This window comes from Mangifera indica, chromosome 16, assembly GCF_011075055.1.
Source record: "Mangifera indica cultivar Alphonso chromosome 16, CATAS_Mindica_2.1, whole genome shotgun sequence".
Lineage (NCBI taxonomy): Eukaryota > Viridiplantae > Streptophyta > Magnoliopsida > Sapindales > Anacardiaceae > Mangifera > Mangifera indica.
The window spans coordinates 13,549,021-13,564,090 of NC_058152.1; the positions used below are offsets into that span (position 1 = coordinate 13,549,021).

The 15,070-nt window shown below is 32.4% G+C and overlaps 1 protein-coding gene across 1 annotated transcript; it reads right to left on the bottom strand.

Annotated features, from left to right (window-relative positions):
- Positions 1 to 1,491: 1,491 nt before the first annotated feature.
- On the bottom strand, positions 1,492 to 7,311 carry LOC123199029 (calmodulin-binding transcription activator 2-like). Its single transcript, XM_044613825.1, has 18 exons — positions 7,275 to 7,311; positions 7,070 to 7,192; positions 6,875 to 6,990; positions 6,704 to 6,792; positions 6,205 to 6,247; positions 5,918 to 6,113; positions 5,716 to 5,832; positions 5,470 to 5,583; positions 5,257 to 5,402; positions 4,834 to 4,944; positions 4,015 to 4,174; positions 3,718 to 3,848; positions 3,398 to 3,529; positions 3,053 to 3,249; positions 2,848 to 2,980; positions 2,246 to 2,375; positions 2,029 to 2,124; positions 1,492 to 1,951 (listed from the first exon to the last, which is right to left on the bottom strand). Exons 1-18 carry the CDS (start codon positions 7,309 to 7,311, stop codon positions 1,809 to 1,811), a joined length of 2,214 nt encoding a protein of 737 aa, XP_044469760.1. The 3' UTR covers positions 1,492 to 1,808.
- Between the last annotated feature and the right edge of the window lie 7,759 nt (positions 7,312 to 15,070).

Below are 15,070 nucleotides of genomic sequence, written 5' to 3' on the forward strand. Positions count from 1 at the left end.
CTAAATCTGGTGCCATTGTTGACGATGAAGCTTTTTTGACATATCACCATGCTCAGACAGTCTCTCTTTCCTCCTCTAGAATGTTGAGCAATGTATATCTGATCTAAAAAGATGAAGAGCTTTGTTAGCAAATGAAGCTCTTCGTCTTCTCAGACGTAGACAATGACCTCGTCTTTGTCTCTCGACGAAGTTCTTCAACTTTTCATACCAAATCTATGTCAATCGATGTTCCAGAGGAGGGAAGAGAGACCGTCGAAGCATGATGATGCATCAAAAAAGCTTCATCATTGGCAATGATATCAAATTTGACATCGGAGATTAAAAACTAAACTCTTAGAGGGAAATACTATTTTTTAAATTTTGGTCTATAAGAAAAATGATTAGTTTTTAGGGGTTGAAATGGGAGAGAGGAAGATATAAAATTTTAAGGAATTATGGTTCTATTAATTTTAATCGTTCATAGATAGATAAATGAAATTTTCAAAGTTAACGAAGAGAATCTTAAAATAATAACATACTTTAGGTGGGAATAAGCCCTTTGGGCATTTATATTTATAAAAAGGTAGATTTGTATATGTGGAACATCTTTTGGAGAAACTTCTTATCCAAATGAACATGTTCAACTTCCATTAGGTTATAATAAATGACGGCCTATTAAAGCAACAACTAAATATATCTTTTATTTGTTAGTCATCCAAGGATGAAGACAAACTTTCTACTCTAAAACAATGAGAAGGACTTTACAAAATAATATATCTTCTCAATATGGTAATTTTCCTAATCTTCTTCGTTCCTAAAAGAGAGAATCATCTTTTCTTATCAAGTCGAGATTATATTATTAATATAATTAATTAGCATTAGTTTAATTAAAATATATATAGATTTTGAGAGCAAAAATAGTAACCTCTCTTCTTTGTCTTATAAATACAAGGGACAACTACAAAGAGAGCAGAGATAGTATTTTAAATACATGTAAATAGAAGGAGAATTATTATTCTTGATAATTATCATCAAATTCAGCAGAAAACTCTCTTAGGAATTTAGTTATCATTTTAAAGATCTTTGTTTATATCATTCCCATGACATATATTAATTAATGTAATAACAATAATTAATAATAGATTATGGATGTAGCTTTTCGATTATCAGATCGAACCATATTAAATATCTTTTGAATTCTATTTTTTTCTTCGTATTTATTATATCTTACATTATAATAGATATAAATATTAACAATCTAATTCCCTATGCCACTATTGTGACACTGCATAGTCTTTTTTATGCAGAGTTTCGAATCTGAATTGCATACATTGGTAAGAGAAACGGCTTGAATATTAAGTAAAGCTTCGGATAAATTTTATGAGTTATATTATTATGTAATTAGATAATTAAAAATTAAAAATAAAATAATATTCAATTATATAACTTTACCGTTTATACTTTAAAAATAATAATAAAAGAAGACACAGATGTCAAAGGTCCGTACAAATCGGTAAAAACTTGTCAAAAATCATTTTTCAACCACTTTAAACAGCACAAAAAAGAAGCATAACACCATTGTTTATAATTCAGACTTTACACCCAAACAATAATTATAAAAAGAAAATAAAAACAGTTCCAAATTATAATATGAAGTTTTTTATTTTTAATATGACATTATAATCATTATTAAATAATAAGACTTAGGAGTCAAAGTCTCATCATAATGAAGCTCCAGGGCTGCCACCGCGACCTCTGCTTTCTTCTTCATTTGGTTAGAAGAGTGTCCCGGAATTTCACTCCCTCTACTCATTGCAGTATATCCTTTTTCAGGAAGGGCTCCATGGACTTATCAAATCCAACAATTCAATAGGGCCACCAGGTGTTCCCGGGTTTGGGAGGAAATCATTCCCAGTCGAGTGGGGAAAAGGCTGATTTTCAAAGTCATTACAATAATCTTGCATGCCATCTCCTGGAACAAAAAGAAGCAATATTTCAACTAACCAGCTCACATCTTAACAAATCAAAGAAAACTATTCAGTTGAATACCTGTAAACGATATACTATGATAAGTATCAAAGAATCCTGCATCTCCTATTTGCATCCCACCCAGCGCTAATTCAGAGAAATTCTGGTTGCTTGTATCTGTACTTATAGGATGCAAATGCAATTGGTTACTTGAATGCACCTGAGTACTTCCTGAGACAAAAGTGATTCATAATTATGAAGTAAAAGCTGAGAACTTAAAAAAGCTGCCGCAATGCACCTGTAAATTCAACATTTTCCTGAATGTTGTTTAGGGTACTTGTATTTGTAGCTTCTGAAGGTAGAGGTAACCCGTTACAGCCGTCACTGGCAGCGCCAGAGGAAGAACCCTGAGCCAGTTTTCCAATTTCCTATGAGTTTCCAAAACAAAAGATTAGTTAAATAATATGTGAGTTTATAAAAAACCAGAATAAGTGCAAACATGGAAAGATAAGACCTAACATAATGACAGACTAAGCACAACGTTATATAAACACACAAATGTAACATAGAAAAATCAAGTGAGTATAAAAGAAGTGACAAAGATTTGAGTCCTATGTTTCAATAATATAAATAAATAAGGGGTCAATCCAACTGAGGAAAAAAAAGCAAGGGATTCTGCCGATGTTCTTTGATGGCTGAATCCAGCTTGTCAGTAACTATTATTTTTCAACCGTCACAATTAGAACAACACCGTTTATAATTTTACAAAAACATTTCCAAATTATAATCTCAAGTGTTTTCATTTTTAAATATGGCATTATAATTATTAATTAATTATAAAACTTAGAATTCAAAGTACTCATCATGATAAAGTTCCTGGGCCTCAACGGTGACCTCTACCTTATCTTTAAGATAATCACCAATTTTACGGTGTCCAGCAGCATAAGCTAAGTCGGCCGGTGTGTTGCCTCCAGGAAAAGATGGTAATCCAGGAGCTGCACCTTCACAGATGAGAAGCTCAACTGTATGCATTCTGTAATCAAAGCAAATTCAGATTACACCTTTGTAAACAAGTAGAAAAATCAGACGAAGTGAAGAAGTTTACCTCCCAAACTTTGCTGCCCAGTGAAGAGCTGTACACCCATTCTTACCGCCTAAATTTATATCTATATTTGCTGCACCAATTATGTTTTGTATGATTACGTTATAACCAAGTGCAGCTGCAAGATGTATCACTTGTACATCTAACATAGTAAAGTCACTTTCACTTTCAACAAGTTTCTTGAGCCATAAATAAAATTTCTGCAAAATTATACAACAGAATTTTAGATAAACAACTTTAAGGTAGCAATGGATTGTTTGAACCCACCCAAAAAGAGATAAACAAAACTTTAAAATCAATACAAGAACTCATGTGGAAGAAACCTATGTAAAAACAAATTTTTGTTACCTCTTCCAAAGAAATTTCAGTTTTAATGTTGTTAGGGCAACTCAGAGATAACAGGTCTTCAAATCTTTTATGGAGACTTTCCGTTGTAATGCCATCAGAATTATTAAAAGGATCCAGAACAGGAATAAAATACTGCAAAATTAATGAATGTAAGTATAATGGTTACTAATTATGCTCAAGATGATGATTAAAAATATTATTTCCACAATCTTAAACTTCAAGTTAATAATCAAATACATCTTCATAAATTGTCCTCTTTGTATTTGGAAACACTCTGGATTTTTACAGAAATTATAACTACAATGTTTAACATGCCTCACCTCTGAAAACTGTTCCACAGACTTCGACTTCAGCAGTTCACAAGGTGCACCAATTATACCAGGGTTTGGGAGGAAATCATTCTCAATCGCTCCTTGAAAAGACAGATTTCGATTATCTGGTTTGCCATCTCCTTGAACAAAAAGAAAGTAACATATGTATTAGCAAACACATATTTCAATCAATCAAAACAAGCTAATCAACATAATACTTGTTAAATGATATAAACTTACATGAACCAGATAACATAATCATGAATTTAGAAGCTCTGAGAACATTAAGGAGATAAAAGAATGCACCTGATCCACCATATCCTAGAATGTTGCTCAGGTTGTTTGTATAGATGGTCTGTGAAGACGAAGCTGATTGATGACTCTCATAATGTACAACGCTATAAGGAGAACCTTCTATCTCGAAAACGTTTAGCTTGTTGCTGCATTTGCAATTTTTCCTGCTTCCCTGAAGGTTTCAAAAACAGCAAATAAAAAAGTAAGACCCAAAATATGGCTCTCTATCTGTGTGGGGCAACATTCAAGAGTCATGGAGCATAATCTTCAGATATAGCCTAAAGACAAGAGTCACAACATCCCTATTAACATCAATATCAATGGTCTAATACCCTGCCTGGAGGCAGAGGCTCCTGCATCTTATTACTGAAACTGTTATTAGCTGATGTTTCTTTGTCACATCCGCAAGGAGACCACATTGTTATAATGGAAGAAATTGAAACATAATGTGAGTGGAGCATATGTTTCTTAAGCATTAAGTACAACTAGCAGAGAAATACAATGTTTTAGGAGGCATGAATGATATGAGAACTTTAAGTTGCAAATTGAGAAATCAGTTATTTTCGAGAAGTGATACTTCATGCACAAACAATTTTCACTAACTTATTCATAAAAATTGATGTGGAAGCATATGAGTGATGTGATTGTTTGCTGTCACATTAGTTTGTATAGATAAGTTTATAAGAAATGTTAAAACAGTTAGTTACATTTTTTTCAAGATATGTTATGTTTCCACTGTGTGCGATCTCCTGAGACAATGGATGCAGCTGGAGAAGGCTATAGAGAAACTGTGATGCCAATGATACAGTAGCTTTATCATGAACTTTTTACCTGCCAATCTGGATTCTCCTGGAAAATCGTGCAATCTTGATATCCATCAATGGTGTTGGCAAGAAGCTCCGCCGGAATGTCACTTACTCGCTTGAGATTGTTCTTGTTCCTCTAATATTTTCAAGAAAAAATGTTAACGTCCAAAATTTGCCTATGTGGGGCAAAATGAAAACTGAAGTCAGCAAACAAACACATCTACTTCTTATAAATTTCAGAAAGTACAATCATTGTGGTTTAAACATTCAGAAATACTACAGCAATTACAATTCCTTTATGTTCTTAAACTTGTTAAAATAAAGATGTGGGAATGAGATTGATTGAAAGTGCAGTTTCCATTGTAATACAAAGAGAAATTTTATGTCAAGAGGTTCCATTTCATCTTATGGTAAACCTTTGGAGCCAAAATTACTTATCATGTCTCACCTCTGAAACCTGATCCACAGACTTCTCCGACTCTGGCAGTTCACAGGGGCTACTGAGGGTACCGGGGTTTGGGGGAAAATCATCCTCGGTCTGTTGAGAAGAAAGCAAATTCTGGAACTCATAATCACAATGTGGCATACCATCTCCTGGAACAAAAAGCAAGAATATTGACAAGCACATGTCTCAATAAATTGAAGCAAGTTGACTTATTACCTGTAAATGATACCAAGTTATGAGAGCCAGAACATTCCGCATCTGTTGTCTGCATCAAATTCTGATGTAAATCAGGGAGAGAATGGAATCCAGAACTTGGTTGGTTGCTACAAACTGCAAAAAAAAAAAAATCATCGTTCATTTGAAGCAACTATCAATTCAATCCCAAATTACAGAACACTAGTTTTTCATAATTATAAACTTAAAGTACTTAGAACATAAAAGAAGCTACAGCGACTATTGCACCTGCAAATTCATCGTTTGCTTGAATTGCCTGAATGTTGCTCTGGTTAATAGAATCTGTAGTTTTCGGAGCCACAGATAATTGATAGTTGCCATGATTGACAATACTGGAGGAACAACCTGTTATCACCAAAATTACAAAACACTAGTGATTCATGTTTACTAAAATAAAACCTGAGAACATAAAGAAGCTACAACAATGCACCTGCAGAGTCAGCATTTCCTTGAATGTTTTCCAGGTTAATTGTATCTGTTGTTTGTAGAGGCAAAAACAATTGGTTACTGTCATAATCAACAATACCAGAAGAACCCTGGGAATCTGTCACCACCAATGTGTGTATAGCTTTTCTAACTTCTTGGGAAGATTGATGAGTTACTTTGATTGTCTTTTCCTTCTTTTGCTGATTGTTTTAGAGAAAAAAGTAATATAAAAGATTAAGACTCAAAACATGGCTCTATGCACAACAATTGAACAACACCATATAATCTAACCTTGTCTTCTAGGTAGTGAAAAAGTGCTATGCCTAAATATTCCCTGCATCAATAGTATTCAATTAACTTGATAGGAAATCAAAAACAGAAATCAACCCAACAAAAATCTGTACTTCCCTTCAACATGAAAGGGAAACATGAAATCATATCAACCTTATGCATGTACTTCAAATCAACCAAACAAAAGCTGAAAAGCCATGAACAGATCAGATTGCCACAACAGTAAGCATACATATTTTCATGAATCTTTCAGAGGATACATACATATTCACACAAACCAGAGATCTAGAAAGGCAACCCTAATACCAGTTTTACCTTTTTTTCAATTTTTTATTTGAAGATGGCGGTTTCCCAAGTGGGCTCCGGCACCTAAGAAATTTATTTAGAGAAAAGATTAAAAAAATAAATAAAATAAAAACAACATATTCCAAAAAAGCATGTCATAACAAAATCTGGATAAACCCCAAGAATCTTTGAGGAGGAGACTATAGTTTCTTACTCTTTAAACATGCGATAAATACGCCTTCCAAAATTTTCATTTGTTTCCAAATGAGCATAATCGCAATTCAATTTCACAACTTCATTCACCTGTAAGATTTGACTCTTGTTAATCGTCGAAACTGACAGACAGCCTTGAAAATAAAATTTTACATCAAATTATTGCACGAACCTTGAGGTCTTCATGATCTTCCCTTATGGTCTTTCCATCCTTCCTTTTTCTCCAGACGTAGCCATCCTCTCTAAAGTCCCTGAGCCTTTGCAGCTTAATGACAAAAATTGAACCACCTGCCATTAATGTAAATCAAGCCAGAGCAAATTCCACTTTAAAATTTAATATAAAACAAAATCCCGAATGAAACAATACTTGTAGGCCTTTGTTGTGGTTGGGAGGCAAGTATTTGAAGCTTTTCATGGTTCTCAAATATTTTCCATAATTCAGGTGTTTTCAACCTCCTGTGCTGCGCTTCTTTCACTATTTCTTCAGGACCTGTGTAATTTCAATCAAACAGCGTCATTCATATCAGTAAACCAATTCAAGTACAATCTGGAACTCATTCATAAGCACTTACTTAGGTCAATCGTCAAGCGACTAGCTGAACGTGCCATAGTAAGAAAGGTGTTAAAGACGAAACGAATGGTTGCAAGAACAGAGTACTCTGTTTATAACGAGTGGGTTTATGAGATTAGGGGAGGAGAATGTCAAGATGACGACAAATGAGGCAGTGGTTACTAAGACCGGGCAGTCTAGTGGTAACTACTATGTTTTACAAAGGGGAAGAAGAGAGGCGAAAAGATTTGTAAAAGAGATGAGAACTGTCAGGGAATGAGAGAAGTTCATATGGAGTTGGTCGAAGCCGAACTCCAAGATGTTGGAATGGTAAACATGGTTGGTGAAAGACACTAGGAGAGAGACAAAAACACCCAATCCCAACCCACCGGAATTTCAGTGAAGGAAGGTCGGGAAAAAGACTGAGCTCATGGCTTGCTCGGCTGCTGGCTGTAGAGGAAGCTAAAGCCAATGACAAGGAATTTACGCGTTCATAATTAAATATTAATTTGTTATCGAAATTTTAGAGGGAGTTGGGTTGGTAGAGCTGGTGTTTTGTAATAGCATCTATTAACCAGATACAATCGTGCACTAAAAAAAAAAAAAAAAAGCTAAATGATAAACTTATGTTAGATGGAGTTAAAAGTAAAATTATTATTTAATTAATAATATTTAAAAAATATAAAATTTATTATATTTATTTTTTTTATAATTTTAAAAATTATTAAATTTTTATTTATCTAAAGTTTTTTAATTTTTAAAAGTAATATTTTTTTTCTGAAACCTTAAGATTTATTTTTTTAGAGACTCTTAGACCACTGGAGAAGACATTTCAACCTACCATCTCTTTGGCTATCTCTAAAGTTTCAAGATGAAGCACCGAATATGTATCTTTATCAATTTCAAAAGAATTGACAAAGACTTATCTTCATCGATTCTTTTGGAATTGACAAAGTTTTTGTTAATTCTAGATGAATTGACAAAGACAAGGGTCTTTGTCGATTCAAATGAACCGAAGCATTTTCGTCACCTCTTCTTGCTTTAGAAAGTAAAGATTTGATGACCGACGAGATAATGGGTTGAAACATTGTCGGAGATGATAGTCAAAGAACGTTTGGAAAATAATCCTTAGGTTTTTGGGGGGAAAATGTTACTTTTGACAGTTAAAAACTTTATGGAGGGGTAAAATTGTTAGTTTTTAAACTTGTAGAAGAAAAATATAATTAATTTTATATTTTTTAATATTATTAGTGAAATAATGATTTTACTCTTACTTCTTTTAACAAAAATTAATCTATATAGGATTTCTAGTTTTTAAATTCTCGTAGATGTAATTTTAAGAACGCACTAAATCTTTGGGGGGAAAATGTTACTTTTGACAGTTTAAAACTTTATTGACGGGTAAAATTATTAGTTTTTAAACTTGTAGAAGAAAAATATAATTAATTTTATATATTTTTAATATTATTAGTAAAATAATAATTTTACTCTTATTTCTTATAACAAAAATTAATCTATATAAGATTTTTAGTTTTTAAAATCTCACAGATGTAATTTTAAGAGCACACTAAATCTTTGGGGGGAGGGGGTGCAGGAAAGGGGAGACATAGTCCTTTTGGCCCCAAAAAAAAAAAAGGACTGAGATTGAGTATATTTTCCATGAATAGCAATGGGTTTTTTTAAACCGGTTTGCAAAACAGGTTCTATTCCAATTGAATTTCCCTAATCCAAATACTATTTGCATAAAAGTATCAGAACGTTTGTTATCAATTCAGATGAAATAAGTTGAGTAAATTATGTGATGAACGGTTGCTAAGACGAGTTTAATTGTCTCATGTCAATTCAGAAATTGAGTAGCATTTAGGATAACTGTCTTCTGACCATTAACATGAAAAGGCATATATAATCACTATCCATTAACATGCACAGCCAGGTGTAGCTTTTGGGTGAAGAAAAATGAGCTCTTGGCTTCATCGGCATCTTACTGTAGAAAAAGCAAAACCCAGTGAGCAGGAATTTTCGTGTGAGGTGCCTGAAGGTAGACGCAACGATAACAAATTTTCCTACTTAAATATTAATATGGTCATTTTCTTATTTGAATCCCAGGGAAAGTGATAGATGTGGAAGGTGGGTTGCAACCCAACCGGCTAAGCTAATAAAATCAACTTCTTCTTAATAATCACCCACGTTGATCGCTGCCCCATTTATAAAATTTATTATTATTCGATGTCCAAGCATTTTCTAGACTTCCGTGATATTAATAATAACAACTGGTTCTATAAATATGATATTTTCAAAACTTTTAGTGAGACAATATTTTCCATAAATTAACCACAATTGATCTTACTTCTTTTTTTTTATTTTTTAATTTTTAATTGGATTGGAGCACATATTTACATAATTAATATAGAAGATGAGGTTCAAATCTTTAATGCTCTTCTTCCAACCATAATTATTCCACTCAAAATTAATCTACTTTTGTAAGTATGTATGCCAAATAAGTAAAGTCCTACGCAGAAGTTAAAATATTAAGTGATGTCGTAGTTGAAAACGTACAGTTTTAATTAGGACCAACGTGAAAAATGTTTCTCCACAAAATGTAAAAATCAGAATACCATATAAAAGCATGACATGAACTTAATCAGATAATGCTTTACAAAGTTGAAGCATTTGTGGTTGATTTTGGATGTCTAATTATTAATTATATAATTGTAGATGTTAGTTTGTGATGTTGAAAAGGTGACAACTTTAACACTTTATATCTTGACAAAACAAGATAAAGACATGGCGGTCAAAGGCACCTTCATTAGCTTGTAGGCTTGACTCATCTCATCTTTCAGTATGCCCCTTTCTCACCAGTCAAAAATAAGAGAAAAATTAAGGAGAATTTACGCCAATAACTTTATGAGAAAATAAATTACATGATTATTAATTCAAATTAAAAATTATGTTTTAAATTATCTAAACAAAAGTATGCACTAGATAATGAATGTACATCAAATTCAAATATTCTATTTTTTTTTTCTAAAAATTTCAATATAAATCAAATAATATTACACCAGGAAAAAATAAATGAAAATACTTGGGAAATACCACGTGCTGGATGGAGGGACGTCAAGGCAAAGGCCGAGGGCTATGGCTGCCATTGTAATCTGTATGCAAAATTCAACCCCTTAGGGTCCCACAGGAACGCGAAGTTGGGCAAAATGACCATTCAACCCTTAAGTTTCACTTTAACTAGCCAGGTGAAAAGTTAGGAACGCGAAGTTGGGAAAAATGACAGTTGCAACCCTTAAGGTTCATTTAACTAACGTTTTGGTGTTTTCACTGTTATTAAATAAGAATTTCAATCCCTCAAATTTGCTGGACTATATTGTTACCGATAGAGGGACCTAAATGTTATTAAAATTGTATGACTAAGATACGAAACTAATCCTTACCTCAGGGATGCGTGGGGAACTTTGGCCTGAGCCTTATCATTGTGTTTTCTGGTTACAGAATTAAAACTTCTCGATATATATATATATATATATATATATATATATATATATATATATATATATATATATTGACATTTAATTTATATTTTATATATAGTTTTTCAGTAACAAGTTGGCATTTGAGCTAGGGAGAGGGTGAAAATGTACTAAAATGGTGTGAGGGGATGACTGTGTACTTAAATATGGTTTGTGACATAGTTATCCTTATAATTCTTAAAAATTAAATTAATTTTCAAAATGATGCATTAAAAGTTAATTTGAGTGCAGTTTGAAATCAAAATGTTAAATCTGAATTTAAATTCAAATTCACTCAAATGATAAACAATGATATAAAAAAAATTTTAATTAAAAAAAAGAAGAAAAAGAATTCAAGAAGAAAATAAGTCATTAAATAAAAAAAGGGAATGAAAATTTTTTGATATAACAAATTCTTAAACTCAAATTAAACTATTAAACTTAAATTTTAATTTGAATTTAACTCAAATCAAATATAGATTAAAAGTCAAGCCACTCTGCTTAGTTGTAATCCCATCCTCCATTATAGACCTCAATAATTTTAAATGTAGACGGAACTATAATAAATTATGGTATGTTATTATAAATGCCTTAATGTTTTGATATATATATATATATATATATATATATATATATATATATATATATATATATATATATATATTTATTTATTTATTTATTTATTTATTTATTATCGACATGTATTTTATTTTTTAATATATAGTCTGCTAGTAACAAGTTCATAATTTTGACCAGAGGAGAGGGTGATTTGTGTTAAGATGGTGGGTCCATAGAGTTGACTAACTTGAGTTGTGAGGGGAACGAAGATGACTGCGTAATCCTGATTTTATCACTTACAATTCTTTTATAATTAGTATTCTGTGTATAAATAATAATATATTATTACATAATTAAATAATTAAAAAAATAACATCCCATATATATATAAAAGTATTGTCTTTTTATTATTATTATTATAACATTTAGTCTTATTATCATATATAATATATAGTTTCTATATTTTAAGCCCAGTAAACTTGTAAAAGAGAATCAATCTCTCCCACTCTAAATAGATGATCTAATCTTCTTCACCCAACTATCATCAATTTCTTCTTCCGAGTTAATCTTAAAACCATCTTCCCTATAACAACATAAAACACTCAAAATCTCTAATTCCTCACCCCTTAGATAGGGCCAATTTGGATCATCTTCCTCAATCATCATCATCTTTTTCTGTCTCCCTTTACAAACAGTCTGAACTTCCTTTTCATTCTCACCATCACTGGCTTTTGATTTCTCTACAACTCTATCTTTAAAAACATTATCATTATTCTTTAAAACTTCATAATTTTGTTGTCTAATAGATAAAAATATACACCCAAATGAGTGATGTAATGATGAAAAGCTTTAGCACCTATTTAAGGTTTGATATTCTCTCATTCTATTCAATAGAATTTGAAAAGGGGAACAATTTGTCATCTAATATATGAGTGATTTAATGGTTGAGTTAGGGAATGGGTGAGGAAATGTTTCATATATATTCAAAGTTTTTTTTTTTTTGATAATTTCATATAATTAAAAGTTAATTTTTTATTACTATGTAAATTGTCTATTTTATCTTTATCTTTAACAAAAATTATTAATTTTAATAGTTTATGGGTGGATATTTAGCTTTTTCAAAACTGATGTGCGGGACTTTGTCATTTCACTGAACTTGGGGTGAGACTAAATTTTTTGGCCAAATGACAATTGTAACCCTTAAGTTTCCCTTTAACCAACATTTTGGTTTCTTTCACTATTATTAAATTGACATTTGAATCCCTCAAAGTGGGATTTAATTTGAAGTGAGTTTGGTCAGATTCAAAACTAGCTTTACTCGAATAAACCTAAGCTAAGTCTGCCTTAAATGAACACGAACATGAGCATGAATGTGAGCTTGAGTTTTAAGCAAAAAAGATCACAAACCCAAACCCAAATCAAGCAAGCTTGCTTAAATAAAAAAGTTTTTTAAACAAGTTGTTTATGATACATATCATTATACATAATAATTTAGAATTTGAAAAGAGTCTAAAATACGAACCCCAAGCAAAGACAAATATCTCATACAAACCTGAGCTATACACACGAACCTAAGCTAATGTGAGTCAATCAGAAACGGTAAAATTATCAAACAAACCAAATACAAATATGTGATTGAGTGAACTCGAGCCTCAACTAGGAGCCAGGCCCTATTCAAGCTCAACTCGGCTCGTTTTTAGCCTTGCCTCAAAGCCAAATTTGCTAATGATATGGATTATATTGTTACTAACATAGGGACCAAAATGTTATTGAAAATTTTCATCACTGAAATTAGAGACTAAACCTTACATCAGGGATGTCACGGTTATTTTCCCCACAAAAGGTTGCGTTGGGGCCTTAGCCTCCTCCGCTTGTTGAGTAACTTGTTATAATTTTACATTCTGGTCTTAAAATTAAAACTCCACCTTTTTTCTTTCAAGCACGTTCACCTGCCTTACTTTGTCTAACGATGCAACCTTCGTTGGTCCTTCGAAACACAGAAAATACTTTATGTGATTAATTAATATGTTCAATCTGCTTTCATTTATAATTCTGGTTGTTTTGTTTAGTGAAAGGATTAGACACATTTGACGAAGTATTAGAAGCAGCTATGGTTATTATAAATAACAATAAAATTATATGTACATATTTTAAATATATAATTGAATATATAGATAATATATAATAATATATTTAAATAATTTTTAATTAAATATTAAAAATATTTATTATATAATAATATATCACCTATCTACTCTATTATATATTAAAATAAAATAAAAAAAGTGAGTGTTCAGTTTCTCTTTCTTCCCCTCACTTTTGTCTCTGAAACTTTCACACCTCTTTCCTCCCTTAACCCATTCCTTATAAGCGCAGGCCCCCTTTCAATTGCCCAGCCCGGAACCCAACCCACTAAAGTACTCATAATCAAACCCAAAAAAAAATGTACCCTTACATTAAAATGTATATATGAACAAAGATACGAAGAAACAGTAAAGGAGAAGATTTTGAAGGATTGGGGGCTGCCGGAATGCATCTTTGATAGAAGGTGCTCGGCTGGAGTTTTTTTCCAAACTTGGCTTTCCGTTTTGCAGGTCCTTTCAATCTTGCTCTAAAGGTTAATGGCTGGAGTCCATTCCTTGAAGTTTGCCTTGAGTTAGTGCATTTCCTTTGCTAGATAAAAATTCGCTGGATTCCCAAGAATCCTCTCCTACTTGCCTAGAAGCCTACCTCCAGGTGTTGTTCATCCTGCATGGGTTTTGTCTTTATGAAAAATGCAAATAGTGTGGCTGGAACAAAGATGAAGATCTGTACTCTTTTTCCTTCGCTGCTTGCCGAGAAGCCTTCCTTCAGGCGGTGTTCATCCTTCTTGGCTATTGTCCTTGTGACCAGAGAAAAAATTATGGCTAGAACAAAGAAGAAGTGTACTCTGTTCGGACAGTCCACAAGTGCTTTCATGTGTCCATGTATGATTCACGCTGTCTGCAATCTTCCCTTCGATTGTCCTTTCAGCTAGAACAAGTGGCTTTTTTACGTTTTGTTTGGTTGGTTTTGAGGAGTATAATCTGGGCTCTGTTTGTTATTTCTCAAAGCCCTCAAACTTGTCTTTTGGGTGTTAGATATTGGACAACTTTGTAGTATCCATTTTTGTAGTATCTTTTTTAATTTCTATCTGTGTAATAATTTAAGATAGACTTTCAAGAAAAGACATGTATAGGTGTTCGCATTTATGAGTTGAGTTTGTAAGCTTTATTGTGTTTTGATACTTTGGGTGTTTTGCTAAGACGTGCTTTGTATGTCCTCCATTCAAGCCTTAATACATGATTTGAATGCCCAGTTCTCATTGAAAGACTTAGGAGAACTTAGTTTTTTTTTAGGCATAGAAGTTTATAAGAATGAATCAGGAATACACTTGTGCCAGTCTAAGTATGCAGCTGAATTGCTAGTGAAAACACAGATGCAAGACTCCAAATCCTGTAAAACACCTATGGCAGCCAACACTAAACTGTTTATTAGAGACAGTGAACCCTACTCTAACCCAACTCAGTATAGAAGCACTATTGGAGCACTTCAATATCTAACCTTGACTAGACTTGATCTCTCTTTTGTTGTGATCAAATTAAGTCAGTTTTTGAAGGACCCTTCTCAACTTCAATGTCAGGCTTGTAAGAGGGTCTTAAGATATATCAAAGGTACTTAGTCTTTTGGGCTGTTGATCAAACCAGCTAAGTGTTTTTCTATAGAG